We start from the raw sequence: 18,037 nt of genomic DNA, 5'->3' as shown, positions 1-18,037 counted from the left end.
AACTTCAAAACAGATGCATGAAACTTCTGAAATATCCATCAGCATGTTTAATTACTTTCTAAATAATTAAGATGTCTATAATTCTTCCTCAGTTTGAAGAAGCCAGTAAAACTTGCATGAAGAAATTAGTTATGAGGAAAAAAAATACTTAAGAGACATACAACTTCTACTTCCATGTTAAACTGTGTTGCAAATATAGCCACACCCGGAGCTGTTGGAAAGACTCCATAGAGAAATGCATAGTTGGATAAACTGGTATGGTTGACCAAACTGTGGCTCTTGTCTAACAATTCCACCATCTCCCTGCATAGAAGGGGCATCAACAGCCTAGAAGAAAGAAGGAAACACAAGCTACTCAACTGGAAATTCCAACAATTTTTTAAAATTTCAATATGAAAGCTGAAGGGTAGTTGGCACAAAGCTACTGTGCAGCATTGCCAACTCACAATCTGCCCATATGATGCACACTAATACTTGAATAAGATCATTGTGATTGCAATATGAACAAGCAAGTGCCAGGAGACATGACCAGTTTCAGTTCCAATTCCAAAGCACATGTACACTGGTAAACAAAAAGGGTCTTCTCCCTTCTAAGCGTCAGTGCTCATATCTAAACAGGCAACACAAAACCAAAACCACCTAATACCAAAGTAATCTTTAACAAAAAAACAAAAACAAAAACAAGTACTTTTGACTTTATTTACTTACCATACTATTTCCCCACTCAATCCTAATGTTAGAGACATACTTTCCAAACAGCATTACAAATAAAAATGGCCTAACTTTGAGGTGCAGAGATTCTAGAAATGCAGCAAAAGGTAAGAAATGCTTCTTGTCACAACCTACTTTTCACCTACCTAAAACATGAGGCAGGTGAAAAATAAGACATGGACCACTGATCGTTTCTAGGCAACCCATGTCACTGAGAGTTTTGCAAAACAGTTTAGGACTACTGCTAATATAGCAAGGTACTTACTATATTCATACTCTTGAGTTAGTAGTTAAAACTTATCAGTGGGCCATTAAGGTTTTCAAGAAAAGAAAGTTACAGAAAGGCATAATAAATCATGTTAGTGTAAATTAAATTTTACTCAAATTTCCTTCTCTTATCTCCTGCCTTTCATTTATTTTGCCCACTGCTTTTCAATCTTTCCTTTGTTTTGCATTAGTCCTACTTAGAGTAGAGCCACTAACTTCCAAGAGACCTAAATTAAAAATTATTTTTCAGTGAATCTTCTCTTTGTAGGACTATATATGGATTTAATTCTAAATGTAATATTTTTGGAGCACTGGTTTTGTAGCATTCATCAGTCCAAGCACAAAGTATTTGAAGATTCTTACATTTAATAATCTTAAATTCCTATAAAGTAATCATCAAAATAAAAAGGGCAATCAATTTTATAACCTGAAAGAAAAATATGCAGCCCACTTTTTAAAAATCCATTTTTTTAGTTCATGACAAAATATTTAAGACTTAACCCTCAAGTCACAGAAACACAAGGGGGAAAAAAACTTACAGTTTAGCTGTAATGAGAAGAATCAGTGCAACAAATGTACCCCTTGTCAGTTTCTTTATTTGGCCGACCATGGTGAGACCCAGGTAAAAAAGTGCTGAGCCAGAAAATGAATTGGCAAGACTATCAAGGAAGTTTTCCAAATATACAGGAATCTTTTGTTTAAGAATGTAATTGGAGGCAATTCCTATGAAGACCATGAACACAATTGGGTTCTGCAACACGTGAAGAAGCCCCAGTCCTACAATCTTCATCTTGCTGTGAGAGAGATTCCGATTGTCTCTTGATTTCTGGATTTCACAGAAGATAAACCCCAAGGGGTTTAGCATCATAAGAGATATTGGTGCAACCAGGTAAATGTACTGGAGATACTCAGGATAGGTAGTTTGATACAAAGCTTCAACTAGAGACAGAAAAGAAAAAGCTTATGGACAGCCATTAATCACACTGGACATGCCTTTATTCTTACATTTTATCTACTGTTCATGTAGTAGATGGAATAAGGTAACAAAAATAATCTTATTCAAAATTCTTATTCCAACATTCTAGTTATTTCACCCATAGCAGGATCCATACTTAAGAGTAATATTCCATGGCTTCATATACAGTATCTAGCTTATCTTAAAAAAAAAAAAAGTTATCAATTTTATTTCTTAATCTTCAAATTTCAGCCATTACTCTTAATGCTTTACACCACAGAAGTCATTCTCATTCTGATAACCCCACGAGTATTTGTATGATTCCAGCTATCCTCCAAATTCCTGGTGCTAGCTAAGGATGTTAAGAAGTATAGCCAATGCACTTGGCAGGCAAAACTGTTGCACGACAATTCAAGAAGAATGAAGATGGGTATCACCTAATTAAAGTAATCACAGATTCTAAAATAACACATACATTGAGACCCTGAATGTGTTTGAACAGGTAAGAGCCCTGCCTGAACAGAATTTACATATGGGACAGTGCTAGAGCGTCTGACACATTTTGAAGGTAAAGTATTTCATACTTGAAGTAATTTTGTGGAGTTTGAAATGGATTGTTCCAAATTTAGTGGAAGTGTTCCAATGGTATACTCACTATTGTGGAAGAATTTCAACCTTCAAACAGGTATTTCAAACCTAAAATAGCACTTTTTGAATTTGAAACAAGCATTTTGAGTTTGAAATGGTTTTTTTTTTTTAATTTAGCTCAGTACACTTCTGGAATATCAGAAAAATGCCAAAATATTTTTAATAAGATTAGAGTACTGTCTGAAACACAAAATGGAACTTTTTGCACACTACTGTGACATTATTCCCTGCAGAAAGGACAAAACTCCAACTTTCATCAGTCGTGTTTCCTGTTACACAACCTCTTCTGCCACCTAAAAATTTCTTCCAGATGGTAGGATGACATTTTGAACAATGAAGAGAAGCAACAGGTTATATCAACAACAACAACGATAATATTTTTATCCTGCTTTTATATATAATTCAAGGTGGTGAACATATCTAATACTACTGCCTCCTATTTTCCCCACAACAACCACCCTGTAAGGTGGGTTGGGCTGAGAGAGAGTGACTGGCCCAAAATCACCCAGCAGCTTTCTTGCCTAGGGGACACCTAGAAATCACAGTCTCCTTAACCACTACACCAAACTGGCCCTCAACTGCACATTTTATTGGCAAAATATGCTGGATTATTGCCCTGCCAAAAATCCTGTTTGCTGAGGACAGGATGCGATCCAAGCCAAGTGTTTTAAAAGCCTTTGACAATATTGAATGGCCCTTGAATCTTACAATCAAATTTGGACTTGTCCCAATAACAGTTATGTAACCCCATCCACTTAAAACCTAAGGAGCTATGGCTTTGTAGGCAACCTTGAAACATGATCTGACATTCTATTAATGATAATCTTGTTTTATAAGTCCAATCTTTCTCTTAATGAAATTGCCTTCACGTCATCTTATACTCAGTAATAAACAGAGATTGATTGAATCTTGCATATCTATCAATAGGGCAACTGACATACAATCCAAATAATCAAAACATGTTTTCCAGCAAGGGAAACAATGGGGCAGATAAGTTCCTGGCTCTTAAACTTGTAAACCCTGTCTTTCATCTTTAAGTTGAACAAGGAAATATTTAACAAAATATCAGTTTCGCCATTTTCCCTAATGTCCTGCCCACCCAATATTTCCAACTAAAATGTCTATTATTCCTATTGGCCCTGTTGATTAGATGACAGGATCTGTATCCCAAATCTCTCAACAGTATCTCTCTACCCTTAATGCTATCTGTCTGACATGCCTCAAGAAAGAAACTACTGTTCCAGCTTCTGTCTGATACATCTTATAGTAGTTTGCAAATTCCTGTAAGTACCTAATACTCCTGCTTCCTATTTTCCCCACAACAACAACCCTGCCCAAAGTCACCCAGTGTATATAAGTATAAAAGAGGTACCTGAAATGTCTTAGTATTTTTGCTGTGATCATACAACTATGTGATTTTATTAGCTGAATGCAACATTTCTTGCTGCCATACTAACCAATCATGTTACCTTATTCCTTATCCCAAGCAATTATGTGGCAAATTCCAGGTTGCCACTCTGAAGTCACTCAGCACTTTTAGGCAGGGTGTATATCTTGCAGAAAGCCTATTAAAATGCTACAGAATGCTGTTCATAAGCTGAGATGAGGTTAATTGCAAAGCAACAGGATAAGGGGCAGCATGAATCACCCTCAAGTCTCTGAGATGAAACACATGCTAACAAAGACTTTGAGCCTGCTAGCTAGATGAAATGCATTGATTAATCCAGTACCAGAAAGAAAATGGAACAAGAGCTAAAATGTTCAAAGTCAAGACAGAAATGGTGACAACACTTAAGTTCTACCTTGAACATCTGTTCCTAAGGATGATCACACAGCCCTTGAGATCATAGAATCAAAAGAGTTGGAAGGGCCATTTAGGCCCGAGTCCAAACACTGCTCAGTGCATGAAACCAAATTAAAGCATCCCAGACAGTTGACTATACATCTCCACCTGAACACATCCAGGTGTTCTATATCAGCCTATATCAGCCTCCACCTGAACACATCCAGTGAAGGGAAGCCTACCACTCATCTGGGTAGTTGGTTCTACTGCCAAACTGCTCTTATTATTAGGAAGTTTCTTCTAATAATTCTACAATTATCTTCTAACTACAATTCAATTAGAATCTACCTTCCTAGAACTTAAATTCATTATTTGTTGTCCCACACTCTGAATGACAGAGACCAGGTTTCAATCAATACAGCCCCCAAAGAGCTGCTGCTTGATCCTTTAGGTGCCCAACTGCAAGCATCTGAAGTAAGGATAAAAGGGCATACGTAACAAGAGAACAGAACAGTGGACTGTATTAAGAATTGTCTTATTAAGACTGTATTAGAAATGTGGCCCAGCTGCTCTCCCTGTTTTTTCAGGAGGAATACTACTAGCTGACCAGAAGCACAAAGATTAGAGCTGTGCAAAAGAGGCTCTTTGTAATGTACATGAGTACCACTGAAGCATTTCTTTTTGAGTTGTTAAAGCAGCCAGGTCTTTTGCAAGGCTAGTTCAGCTGTTTGGAAGCTGCTTGTGGCTCTGCATCATATCCACATGGAGACAGATAAGAGTAACTTATGAAGTAGTTACACAAAACTTGCACATAAAAGGTTGCCTTAATGGCTCAAAAAGAGGCATTTCATAGGTGTTCCTGTGTGCTTTGAAGCACCTCTTCTGAAGGCTTTGCATAGCCCTAATCAAGATGTATGGGTTGGGAGGAAAATAGGAGAGTGGGAGCAACATTATTTCCTCCCCCCACCAGCCCTTCATATCTATGGAGCCATAAAATGTTTGTATTTTATTTCAAAAATATGTTACATTTTATTGCAATTAACTAATCAACTTGTTGCAATCTGTTTTTTAAAAAACAAGAACATTAAACTATATATAAATTAAAATGAATTTTAATGGATTTCCCAAACTTTCTCACAATAAGCCTCCCTAAATGAAAACAGTCATAGTAGCAACACAGGAGAAACCATGCCTTGAATGCGCCCATTTAAAAATTATATAGAGCATGGCCCCATCCAATGATCTTGGCTGGTCAGGTTTTATTTGAAAGAAAGTATTTTCTAAGATACTACTTAGAGCTATAGAAATCAAAAGTAGCATGTTACATTGTTCCTGAAAATTAACCAGCAAATAATAAAGTTTTTGGCTATCACAATAGTATACCACTGATTTACAGACAATTGAAGGGGGGGGGTTCTTAGCCTGGCTCTCGCTATCTCGCCTCTATTTCGCTTGTGCTAGGAAGAAACTGCCTGAAGGACATGTACACAGAAGACCTTGAGGGGGGAGAGCGCAGGGAAAAGGTCTTGAGGGTAAAGGGGGGAACACTGGTTTAAACTGCCTTATTAGTTGCAATCTATTGTCTTTGCAAAGCTATAAAAACAAAGCTGAGAAATCTTGTTGGTGTGGAGCGTCCCAAAACTTTTTGGGTTGCTGCCCACCCAGTGGCTTCACTTGGCCAAATAAAGTGCTGTTTTCTTTTTAAGAGCCTCTGCCTGAATTCCTGGTTTTGGATTTTCTGAGATTCATGTCTATGAACCTTACACAATTTACAATCACAAAGAAAAAATATCACATAATCCCCATACAAAAAAGAAATGCATTGAACAAAAATTACAGGAACTTAACATATGACATTTTGTACAGTACCTGGCCTGCAAAACTAACACATCCAATTGATTTCAGCAGGTCTACTTTAAGTAGGACTACCATATTCAATCTACTAAAATCCAGACCATGAGTTAGTAGCAAGGTACTAGTTTTCTATAGTTCTTTATTACCATCTAGTGACTACCCAGATTTTTGCTGCACAGATATATGGTAGCTCTATATTTGAAATCTAAATCACAATAGATTTCAGAACTTAACAATAAATGGCTCGCCTGTATTTCAAAGATAATATGTTTAAACAACTTCAATGGGAACTTTGACAGAAGAGGATTATGGAAAAAGGAGGAAAAAGATTTCCATTCTCTAGAAAAACCAGTTATATCAGGTTCCCTGTTTCATCATAGTATCAAATGATTGCACCTTACATGACAAAAATAAAATACTTCATTCAGCTTACAGTTTCTTTAGTCAGCATAATTAGAATATACTACTTAGGTTATCATGGTGCTTAAAGGACCAAGCTATATTCCATTCTGTTAAGTACCTTTTAATGATAGGGTCCATAAACCACCTGAATTTGGCTTATCAATATTTGGTTGTGTACTGCACCAGAGACTCCAAGCTTTCTTTTCCCAGCTAAGAATTCAACTATTATTTCCTTATAAATGGCATCAGCATAAGATAATATTAGGTAACAGTGTATATAAATGCAAGCTCTGTCAATCAGTGTAGCTTTAAAAACAAGCTATAAAAAAAAGTGAATGCTTTTAATCTGGAGATCCAAATATAGTGCTAATATGTCACTCCCCACAAATGGTGAAGCTGTTGCACTCATGCACACAGAGTAAGTTTACACATCATGTAAATCTGTTGTTTATCCAATAATGGTGTATTAAGTAAAGCATAATGGGTTAGCTTCACCAGACATGCTAAGCCAAAGAGCATAGCTTACAATTCATAAAGGTTGACTCCACACCAAATGTGGAGCGGTTTCAAGAAAGCTCTTCCGTATGCAGAGTGTTATTTATACATTGCTGATTAAATTGTTAATTTGTCTTGTATTAGAGCTCCATACAAAAAAATAAAAAACATGAATATGTATTTTAGAAATGGGTATCATGCATTGCTAATTCTAAAGCACAATGAAAAAATACAAGATAAATTACATAAAATGATTCTTACCTATAGGATATCCCAGTGCAAAGTCATTGCTCTGAGTAGCAAAAATAGGAAACAGTCCAGCTTTGCTAAATCGCTTTTCAGGAGTGACTATCAACAATGTTAATGCACAGACTAAGAAGAACACTGATGCTTTGGCAACCAGGATGCTGTATAGAAAGGACCAATTCACATTGGAAAAATTCAGCAAGACCATATTTTTGAACAGTAAAGCTGGGAGTGCAAAGCGGGAGACAAAATTTCCTAATCCTTTGGCCTGAGTTGATGTAATTATGTTAACTCTTCCAGCTATATATCCACAAAGGATAATGCCAAAGCATTGTAACAAAGCTGGAAAAAGCTTACTTATTGACATCGAAGAATTACTGCTAAAATTCAGTTGATCCTCAAATTTGCCAGATGCAAGACCAGACATATTAGTTGCAGAAAATATATTCTTTGTGTTGATGTGCGTAAAAATACCCATGTTTGTCACTTCTGAAAATTTGGAAAGTAGAACCTGATCTGTAAAAGAGGAAAGGCAATGTTACTCAACCATTCTGAGCTGATACTGCATTCCGTAATTTTGTCTAGTGCACTTCCGACATGTCTAATCAATAGCCACTTTCATATCATGTTGAATAGTTATCAGGAGATGCGGAATACTGACTCTTCCTTGAAAACAAAAAACAAACTGGATGATGTCAGGATGATGGCGGAAAGTAACTGAACTGCTTGTAGATAAACTGGTATGGTTAATACAGATCTGGATAGATCTGAATTCCTGTTGCTAGAAAAAGTGAAAATTCTTATAGAAAATGTGTGGATTCCAACAAGTAGGCATTAGAGTATGGTTAATTTTATAAAGAAATTATTATATTATAAACTTATAAAGAAATTATAACGAAATTACTAGCCTAGAAACCAGGACACTGTGAGTTCTAGGTCTGCCTTGACCAAATTAAAAAAAAAAGCAGGATAAAAATCTAAGAAGAAGAACCAGGACTCCCTTTCCATAGAGCATTATGCCCATATTGGCTGGACTAGTGTTGCAGCAGCACAGAATAACTGTGACCATGTCTGCTTACCTTGTTTAAGATGACTATTTAATTTAGGAATCCAGTGAATTTAGATTTAATTTAGGTAACCATTGAAATATTATGCCAGGAAGTGTGAAATTTAAGTACACACACCTCAGAAAGGGCAGGAATTTTTATCACACACACAAAAAGATCTGCTATCAAAGATAGCTTTGTCAAAGAAGGTATACTGACTGGACTTGCAAAGTAAAATCTCAGCAACAGGAAGTGATGTCGCCTCATGTTAGTGTTTTCTTACAATCTAGGGACATGAGGGTTTTTAAAAATAAAAAATAAGAGACGGAGCTTATTTTTGAACTTCCTGTTTTTGAAAAACAAGTAAACCATCTGCCATCTAATTTTCTAAACTGAGGACTGAACAAAATTCTATCTCGATGCAAGAGAGGGAAAAAATACAAATATAAATTTGAAGATACTTCAATTTTACTTAAAAGTGTATAGTGGTCACCACCAGACAATTAAGCCATTAAAATTACTTATGTCATTGGGTAATTACAAGTGAAATGAGTAAGTAATTGCAATAGGATGGCTGTCATTTTGCCCCTGTTGACCTGTATCATTCTTAAGGAACAAGCAGATTCTGGAAGCTGGAGAGAAGCCATGGGGGACCAAAATGGGTGACAACTGAAAAAAAACCCATCCATTTTAATTAAAATCCTGAATTTCTTCTGATATTTATGCCATGTACAAAAAACAAATTACTCAATGCCACTGTATCATGAGAGCAGTTCAGTGTAGTGGTTAAAGGCACTAGATCAGGAACTGGAAGACTGTGGGCACGAAGCCAGCTGGGCGACTTTGGGCCACTCACACTCTCTCAGCCCTAGGAAGACGCCGGCAAGCTACTTCCAAAAATGTTGCCAAGAAAACTGCAGGGGCTTGTTCTAATGGCTTATTCTCTGAGATTCTAATGGTTACCAACGCCAGTAGAAGCAATACCAGCATTTCGACTTCCTGAATGTTGTGAAGCATTGAACATTAATCGAATTAGTCAACTAAATCGCTACAATCCCATTGATTTAGAAACGCATCCAGCCCGGGGTTGCGGCTTAGGCGGAGAGGACCCCCCCACCCCCACCCCACGCTCACACGCCCGCGGCGAGCGGCAACCGAAGCGCTCGTGCCACCCCGGTGGGCCCACCCTGCAGCCAATAGGATCGCGCTTACGAGGCAGGGGAACGTATCGGAGGCGAGTTTGAGTCGATTTGCACCCGGGACGACGGCGCCGCTCGCTGCTAAACCTGCAGGAGAGGCGCGGGCAAGTTCAGGACTCCCTCAGAGCGCCAAGCGGACTCGCCCCCTTCCCTGCTCCAGGCTGTCCCTGGGCAAGCAGAAGCCACACGGAGCAGACCCCTTACAAGGCAACATCCTGCTAAACAATCCCCCCCTTCCGCCTGTTAGCTCCAAGAGGGCTGCAAGCCCTTCCCCTGGCCAATGTCCAGTCCGCGGACAGCAGCCCAAGCGTGGCCCCGAGGAAGAAGGCTGAGAGCCTCTCCGCACCCACCGCCTCGCCTCTGGAGAGGCTTCATTCGGGCCGGCTGGGAAGCCGGCTAGTCCTGGCCTGCCCCGGAGAGCCTGCCCGCTTCCCAGGTCCCCGCAACAGCTGCCGCCCGGCTTCCAAGGTGAGCCACGCGGCACGGAGAGCGACGCTCTGCGGCGGCTGGGCGCCGTCCGCGGCTGTTCTCGGGGCGAGGGCGCCCCTGCCGTGATTACCTGCCCTCGCCCTACGGAGGCTGCAGCAGCGAGAGCACAAGCAGACCGGGCATCTCCGGCCCTGCGAGCAGCCGTCTCCTCAGCGGGAGCGCCTCGCGTGGGACTGAACCGGCTGCGTGTGAGCTCACCGCAGAGGCGGGTCCAGCCGGCAGAGCCCGCCCCGCGTCCAGGTCTAGCCAAGATGGCGGCGGGATCGCGGGTTGCCGCACCAGAGGGGGAAAGTGGCCGTCGACCCCGTTTAATCCGAGCTGACGGTTTCGCCTACTCTGCTTACCTGACGCGCTCTCTTCGGCTCAGGCGGCCCGTCCCTTTTGTAATGAGCTCGTGGCCGTCCCGTCGGCGTTTACTCGGAAGTAATTCCTACATAGCACAATGGGGCGCCCTGCCACATGACGCGGCGCAGGTTTGCAGCCCTGGGCCTTACGAGGTCGCCCTGCTGCATTTGAGCTGGTGTATGTGGCTACATTGATCTGCTTGACACTGCATTATTGGACACTATTAGCCAAGATTCTGGTTATTTTTGTTTTCCTTCCTTCCAGTATCCAGCCTTTTCTTCATCTTCTTGTATAGCTGCTTGTCCTGGTCGTCTTTTCCCACTGCTGAGCTAAAGTGCTCTTCCACCAGCCTTGAGTCTGCAGAAAACTAGAGAGGCAGCGAATCCCTGTCCTATTTTTATTGTCTCAAGTCAGTGCCAGTCGCTTGACTTCCCTCCAAGGCAGTGGTGACAACAGTTTTAACGCACCTGGAAACCGCTTCTGGACGGTGAAAGAATAAGGGGGAAATGTTAACACAGCTAAGCCTCTCTTACTTGTGAACAAGCAATCAGAAGAAAAAAGGTTTGGCAGGGTAGGTTTATGCCATGGTGGGGTGCCAGTGGTGAAATCAATAAGAAAATGCTGTAATCAGTTCAGATGCCTGTTTTAAAAATCCTTTAATATAAAGAAAAAAGGGGAGTACAAAAAGAATACAAAAAAGACAAGTTTTTAAAAAAGTATACAACTGCTTTCTCACTGTAAAAAAATACTCTTTTTTTGCTTAATAAATCCATCTTTCATGTTTTGATAAAATCCAAATGTTGGGAATATAATTCAGAATTACATTCACACCTTTAAATCATAACTTCCTAAAACCATGTTAACAAATTCATGAATGTAAAACCAAGATGAAACTATCGTGGGATTGTAAATTTCTCTCCATTTTATACTTCCAACATAATAAAGTTGAAAACCAATCCTTTTAAAACATTCTTTAGCATATCCAATAAATGTGAAAAGTCTTTTGTGGAATTAATCTCATTTATGTTTATAATATTGAATATACTCGAGAAAACTTAACCATTAATTTGTTAATATGGGGTATTCCAACATTTCATTCCAAAATTCTTGCCAATAACTAATATCCACTTTAACATTAAATTCAGTTGCTAATATTTAGTTGTCTAAAGTAGATGTCAACTCTCCCCATATCTATTTTAGCAGCACAGTGTGTGCTTATCTTTTTCAATCAGCCAACACTGCCCTACAGCAGTTTACAGAAAGTCCACTTTCTCTAAAAAACAAGAAATTAACACATCTCACACATTTCAGTTTGAAACACGTGAACCAGCATACAGTTGAGCAACTCTTCCCCTACTGGCTTAACCAGAGTTTCCCCCACAGTTCCAATTTTTAAATTACCCTATGTATATCTGTCAGCTCATCAATGCAGTAATGCCTTGTATCATCATCCAAGAACTGGGAAATTCCTTGTTAACATCAGTATTTTAAAATTTAATTTTCCATTCTTCCCATTCTATCCAAATAAGATTATATGTCCTGGTAACTCTCAGTACTGCTTTAGAGATCTGAAGGAGTAAAAGCTCATTTCATAGCAAATATATTAATCTTTGAGGTGCTAGGAGACACTTCGTTGTCCTCTAGATTCAAGAACGTTAGGGAAGCAGAAGAAGAATAATTTATTGGGTGATGTAAATTCTATGAACATATCCTCCCATTAACCATTATTATGTATCATTTGTAAAATGTGTTACCTATTGATAATTATGACCAAAACCCCAAGGGTAACCCCTGTTTTTTAGTACCTGGTTCTAGTACATCACCGCTCCTATTTTTTCCTTGTTAAGAGAAAATTATTTTACCTTTAGAAAATTTGTTTGCATGAACAGCTAAAATTTAAGAGACTTAGGATTCAAAAGGAAATGGATATACAGCTAGAACTTTTTTAGTTTCGGAGACTACATAGGACCTCATGGAATCCTTTGAGGTTTGCAAAAATTAACAGGGCTATGGGCAGGGCTGGAGTAAACACATCCCATTTACTTACACATTAACCCTCCAACTCAAATCACTGGGGGAAAAAAGTCTTTATTCTTGAGCTATCTGCATCATAAACACACTCATTCACATGTATGCTTATGCACCATAAGATTGTAGCTGAGAGAAAGAACCCTTATTCTCTTCTTCTCTCCCAGGGACCCTGCTCCAAATTGTTGCTTCTTCCCTGTCATCAGCAGGTGTATTGGGGGATGGTCCTCCTGTGCCTTAAGCCAGGTGCTCTTGGTAGTCCTACAAAAAGCTGACTGTGAGGCTATCAGGGCTAGGGAAGATGACACAATTGTATTGGCCAAGCTGAGGGGGAATTCAGGGCCCCAGGGCTACATGGAGCCTCCAAAGCCTTGACTACAGCCAAAGGATACCTGCTGTGTATTTTAATATTGATCTTGCTGCAGCAGACAGCTACAGCTGTCTATGTCCCTAAAATCTTTTAGAGGAACACGTTGTGCAATTTAGTCTCCTTATCTTCAAAAAGCTACTATTTTAATTCAGTTACCTCTCTGCAAATAATTGTAAATGCTTCACTGAGACAGTTCCATCCTCTTTAAAACAGGCAATGATCAGGCCTTTTTTTAATTTTTAAAATTATATTATTATAAAACACAAGTACATTATATTATTTGGGTACAGTGGGATTTATATGGTATTGACTGGAGATTATTAACACTAAGTTTAGAGAACTTAAACCTTTGAAGATTAAAAAAAAGTTTATATCAATATTATCATTTCTAAAATGCTAATGTTTGATAAGCATAAACTTTAAATTTTACATCTAAAGCTAAATGTGGCATTAAACAGGCCATTCCTAAAGAGACCAGTGGCCAATGTTCCCTTCCTGAGCAAGGTGCTTGAATGGGTGGTGGCCCATCAAATCCAGGCTCTCTTGGATGAAACTGAGTTTCAGGCCTGGCTGATTCATTGCCTTATGGGATGACTTATGCTGGGAAAAAGATGGGGAGTGTGACCCTGTTGGTCTTCCTGGACCTCTTAGAGGCTTTCAGTCCCATCAACCATGGGATCCTCCTTGGACAAGCTGTCAAGAGTTGGGATGTGAGGGCACTGTACTACAGTGGTTCCACTCCTACTAGAATGGCCATTTCCAGAAGGTTACTGGATTACTCTTCTGCCTCATGGTGGTTGGTTATGGAGTCCCTCAGGGCTCCATTTTATCCCTTATCCCTTTTAACATCTACATGAAACAGCTGGGAGATGTTATCCAGGGATGTGGGCTGAGATGGCCTCACCAGATAGCATTGCTGGGAAAGGTTATCAATATGCAGATGAAACCCAGATCTACCCCTCCTTTTCCTCTAACTCAGGTGAGGCAGTTGGTGTCTGGATCAGTGCTTGGACATATTTCTGGTGAGGACATGTATGTATGTATGTAGGTATGTATTTATTTATTTATTTATCAAGTCTGTCACCGCCGTTCTCGTTGAAACGGTTTCTGGGCGGTTTATAGCAGAGATAAAATTCATTAAAATACAGTATAAAAAACAATCCTGATAATAAATAGCTTCCTAGAAAGTTGGAGAGTTGGTGAATAATTCAAGGGAGTGCTGTCAGGGCGCTAACCACCTCCAGGGACGGTTAGAGCCCATATTGCCCCATGCACACTGGTAGAGCCAGGTTTTTAGCCCTTTTTGGAAAGCTGGGAGGGTAGGGGCCCGCTGCATCTCTGAGGGGGGAATATTCCAAAGGGCGAGGGCAATAGCAGAGAAGGCTCTCCTCCTGGGCCATACCAGCTGGCATTCTCTCGCTGACTGGGTCCGCAACATGCCCTCTCTGCCTGACTGGATGGGACAGGTTGATGTAATGGGGATGAGACGGTCCCTCAGGTAACCTGGACCCATGCCATGTAGGGCTTTAAATGTGATAACCAACACCTTGAATTGGACCGGGAAGCAAACTGGCACCCAATGCAGCTCCCACAGCAAAGGTGTTACATGTGCCATTCTAGGGGCACCTAATATTAGCCACACAGCTGCATTTTGAATCAGCTGTAGCTTCCACATACTCTTCAAGGGTAGCCCCATATAGAGCATATTGCAATAGTCTACCCAAGGGATGACCAGGGTATGACTGACTGACAGGAGAGCCTCCTGATCCAAGAAGGGGGGTAACTGGTGCACCACATGAAGGTGGGCAAAGGCCCTCCTGGCCATGATTGCCACCTGCTCCTTGAGCAGGAGTTGCGAGTCCAGGAGGACCCCCAGATTATGCACTGGGTCTGTTTGGGGCAGCGCAACCCCATCCAAAACCAAAGATGGTAAGTTTGGGGCCACCAATCCATAGCCACTCCATCTTACCAGGGTTCAGCTGAAGCCTGTTGTTCCCCATCCAGACCCCCACAGCCTCCAAGCATTGCAAAAGGGTGGTTACGGCATCACTCAAGTCACCCGGGATGGAGATATATAACTGGGTATCATCTGCTTATTGATGATACCTCATCCCATTGTAGTGGATGATCTCACTCAGTGATTTCATGTAGATATTAAAAAGGAGCAGAGAGAGTACCAAACCCTGCAGCACCCCATAATGGAGGGGCTGTGGGCTGGATCTCTCGCTCCCAATCAACACTAATTGTTGTTAAGGAGTGGCTGCTGAGGGTGATTAGCATGTTCATTGTGTGAATTATTCACTCGTCCTGGTGGTTGAGCTGAGTTCGTTGACCTTTTGCAGGCTGTATTTTTCAGGATTGGTAGCCAGGTTTTGTTGATTTTTAGACTTCCTTCTTTTTTATTGAAACTGTGCCAGTGTTTGTGAATTTCAACGGCCTAACCACCCTCAGCAGCCACTTGTTAACAACTCAACACAAAAAACTCTGCCTAACCCCCAGGAAGATATACACATATGCTGATCACCAAAACAAGCAGCCACTCGTTAACCCCCCCCCCCGCAGGCACCCTCGCTTATCTCTATAAATACCCACAAAAGGGTCACATCATCCTGGGCACAGAGAGAACTGCTCCTGTCTGTGCTCCTGTCCTCTGAAGATGCCGGTCACAGATGCTGGCGAAATGTTAGGAACCAAAACTTCCAGAACATAGCCACCCAGCCCAGAAGACCCACATCAGCCATTGAATATAAAGTTGTTTTATTTGAGCAGGGTTAAAATATATATGTTGTTGTTTCTGGTAACCCTTAATGGATTTTTTTTTTAACCAGGACCAAATGATGAGGCTTTAAAGATTTGTTTATAGATAAGAGATGAGATATGGGAAGAAGAGATCTTTTGTTGTATTTTCAGAAGAAGTGATAAGTTACTGTGTTAAAAATAAAGGGAAGGAATATAAAGTTGGTTTAGGTTAAAATATAGATGTTATTTCTGGTAACCCTTAATGGACTTTTGCTGACCAGGATCAAATGACAAGGCTTTAAGAATCTGTTTATAGATAAGAGATGAGATATTGGAAGAAGAGATCATTTATTATATTTTAAGAGAGAGTGATAAGTCACTGAAATGGTTTGTACTTGCTGTGATGAAGGGGGAAGTAATTTATATATTTTTCTTTTTCTTTACTGCATCATTTTTTTCTTTTCTACTTTTCATTTTCTGTACTATCTTTTCATTCTTTACTTGTTTAGTTTGTATTAGTTTTTTTTTAATCTTTGTAATTGTAAACTTTAATATTATTATTTAAAAAATGAATCAGTGCTTGGACAGGCTAATGGACTGGATGAGGGCCAATAAACTGAGACTCAATGCAGAGTTGAGATCTATGTATGTGGGGTATCCTGCTAGTCCTGGAAGGGTCTGCACTTGCCCTAAAGGAGCAGGTTTGCAGTTTGTTTGTTTGTTTATTTATTTATTTATTCAGCTTGTATGCCGCCCATCTCCCCCACGGGTGACTCTGGGCGGCTCACAATAAAAAAGAAAAAACACAATTCTCTCCAAGATGGCTAAAAACTATAAATAATTAAAAAACATATTAAAAATGCCCTAAAAAACCTCCTCTAATTTTGGCCCTATAAAAACCTGTAAGATGCTGGGGGGGGGGGCAACCCATCATCCCACCAGCCATCTCCACAGGTGCGGGGCCCCCTCTGGCCCCCAGGCCTTCTGGCAAAGCTAGGATTTCCTTGACCTTTCCTGAAGGCCATGAGGGAGGGGGCACACCGGACCTCAGGAGGCAGGATGTTCCATAGGGCGGGCGCTGCAGCAGAAAAGGCTCTCTGCCTAGACCCCATCAATCGAAATTCCCTGACCGATGGGGTCTGCAACCTGCCCCTTCTGCTGGACTGAGTGGGACGGGCTGAAGTGACCAGGGCGAGGCGGTTCCTCAGATAACCTGGTCCCGTGCCATGAAGGGCTTTAAAGGTGATGACCAACACCTTGAATTGGACCCGGAAACAAACCGGTAACCAATGCAGCTCGCACAACAGCAGTGTTATATGTGCCCTCCTAGGGGCATTAAGAACTGTCTGTGCCGCCGCATTCTGCACCAGCTGTAGCTTCCGGATACTCTTCAAGGGTAGCCCCATGTAGAGCGCATTACAGTAGTCCAACCCAGAGGTGACCAGGGCATGAGTGACCATGCGGAGGTCCCCCTGATCCAGGAAGGGGCATAACTGCCGCACGACACGAAGTCGTGCAAAGGCCCTCCTGGCCACGACTGCCACCTGCTCTTCAAGCAGGAGTCGTGAGTCCAGGAGAACCCCCAAATTATGCACTGGGTCTGTCTGGGGTAGTGCAACCCCGTCAAGAACCAAAGATGACAAAGTCCTAGATCTTGAGGCTCCCCGTATCTACAGCCACTCCGTCTTACCAGGGTTCAGCTGAAGCCTGTTGTCCCCCATCCAGGCCCCCACAGCCTCCAGGCACCGCGAAAGGGCAGTCACAGCATCACTTAAGGCACCTGGGATGGAGATGTATAATTGGGTATCATCAGCATACTGATGATACCTCACCCCATGGCGCCGGATGATCTCACCCAGCGGCTTCATGTAGATATTAAATAGGAGCGGTGAAAGCACTGACCCCTGTGGCACGTATTTGAGTATGGTCCTAGATCCATCAGTGTTACTAGAGGTGGCATTCGTGGCCCTTTTATCAGCTTCAGCTGATTTAACAGCTGTGACCTTACCTGGACTGAGACAGTTTACAGCAATTATTCGGACTCTGGTAATTTCCCAGTTGGATTACTGCAATGTGTTGTATGTACGGCTGCCTTTAAAAATAGTTTGGGGACTTCAGTTGATTCAAAACGGAGAGTCTAGACTGCTCACTGGGCCTAACTGATATGAACATATTATGCCAGTATTTTCCCATCTACACGGGCTGCTAGTTGGTTTCCAGCCCCAATTCAAAGTGCTGCTTTTGACCTTTAAAGCCCTAAACAGCTTAGGACCAGGTTACTTGAGGAAGTGCTGAAGAGTCAGAAGAAGGGGGTTAATCTCCCCCCCCCCCGGTTCCTATGTGGAGTTAAGGCCATACCAACGCCAGTTTGAAGAGGAATGAGCCTGACCGCCTGCTGTTGGGGCAGCTGTTGGGGGGGGGGAGATAACATGCTGGAACGCTTGCACGAGGGCCCACGAC

General features: G+C 41.3%; 1 protein-coding gene across 3 annotated transcripts in view; it reads right to left on the bottom strand.

Moving 5' to 3' along the window:
* GPR155 (G protein-coupled receptor 155) overlaps positions 1-10,719 on the bottom strand; it is a 33,471-nt gene extending 22,752 nt beyond the window's left edge. For 2 of the 3 annotated variants that reach the window (XM_088135795.1, XM_088135796.1), the window contains exons 1-4: positions 10,166-10,719; positions 7,377-7,877; positions 1,518-1,917; positions 162-327 (exon numbers count right to left, since the gene is read on the bottom strand). In XM_088135795.1, coding sequence (XP_087991921.1) covers positions 162-327; positions 1,518-1,917; positions 7,377-7,839 — 1,029 coding nt within the window. In that variant the 5' untranslated portion in view covers positions 7,840-7,877; positions 10,166-10,719. Of the gene's footprint in view, positions 1-161; positions 328-1,517; positions 1,918-7,376; positions 7,878-9,619; positions 9,714-10,165 lie in introns of those variants that run through there. The other variant, XM_025168995.2, reaches the window with a different exon arrangement.
* Positions 10,720-18,037: the final 7,318 nt, after the last annotated feature.

Source organism: Python bivittatus, unplaced genomic scaffold (genome assembly GCF_059951505.1).
Source record: "Python bivittatus isolate LINGU-HERP-01145 unplaced genomic scaffold, Pbiv_v1 ctg000200_np1212, whole genome shotgun sequence".
In the NCBI taxonomy this organism is placed as follows: Eukaryota; Metazoa; Chordata; class Lepidosauria; order Squamata; family Pythonidae; genus Python; species Python bivittatus.
This window is presented reverse-complemented; position numbering and strand designations above follow the sequence as displayed.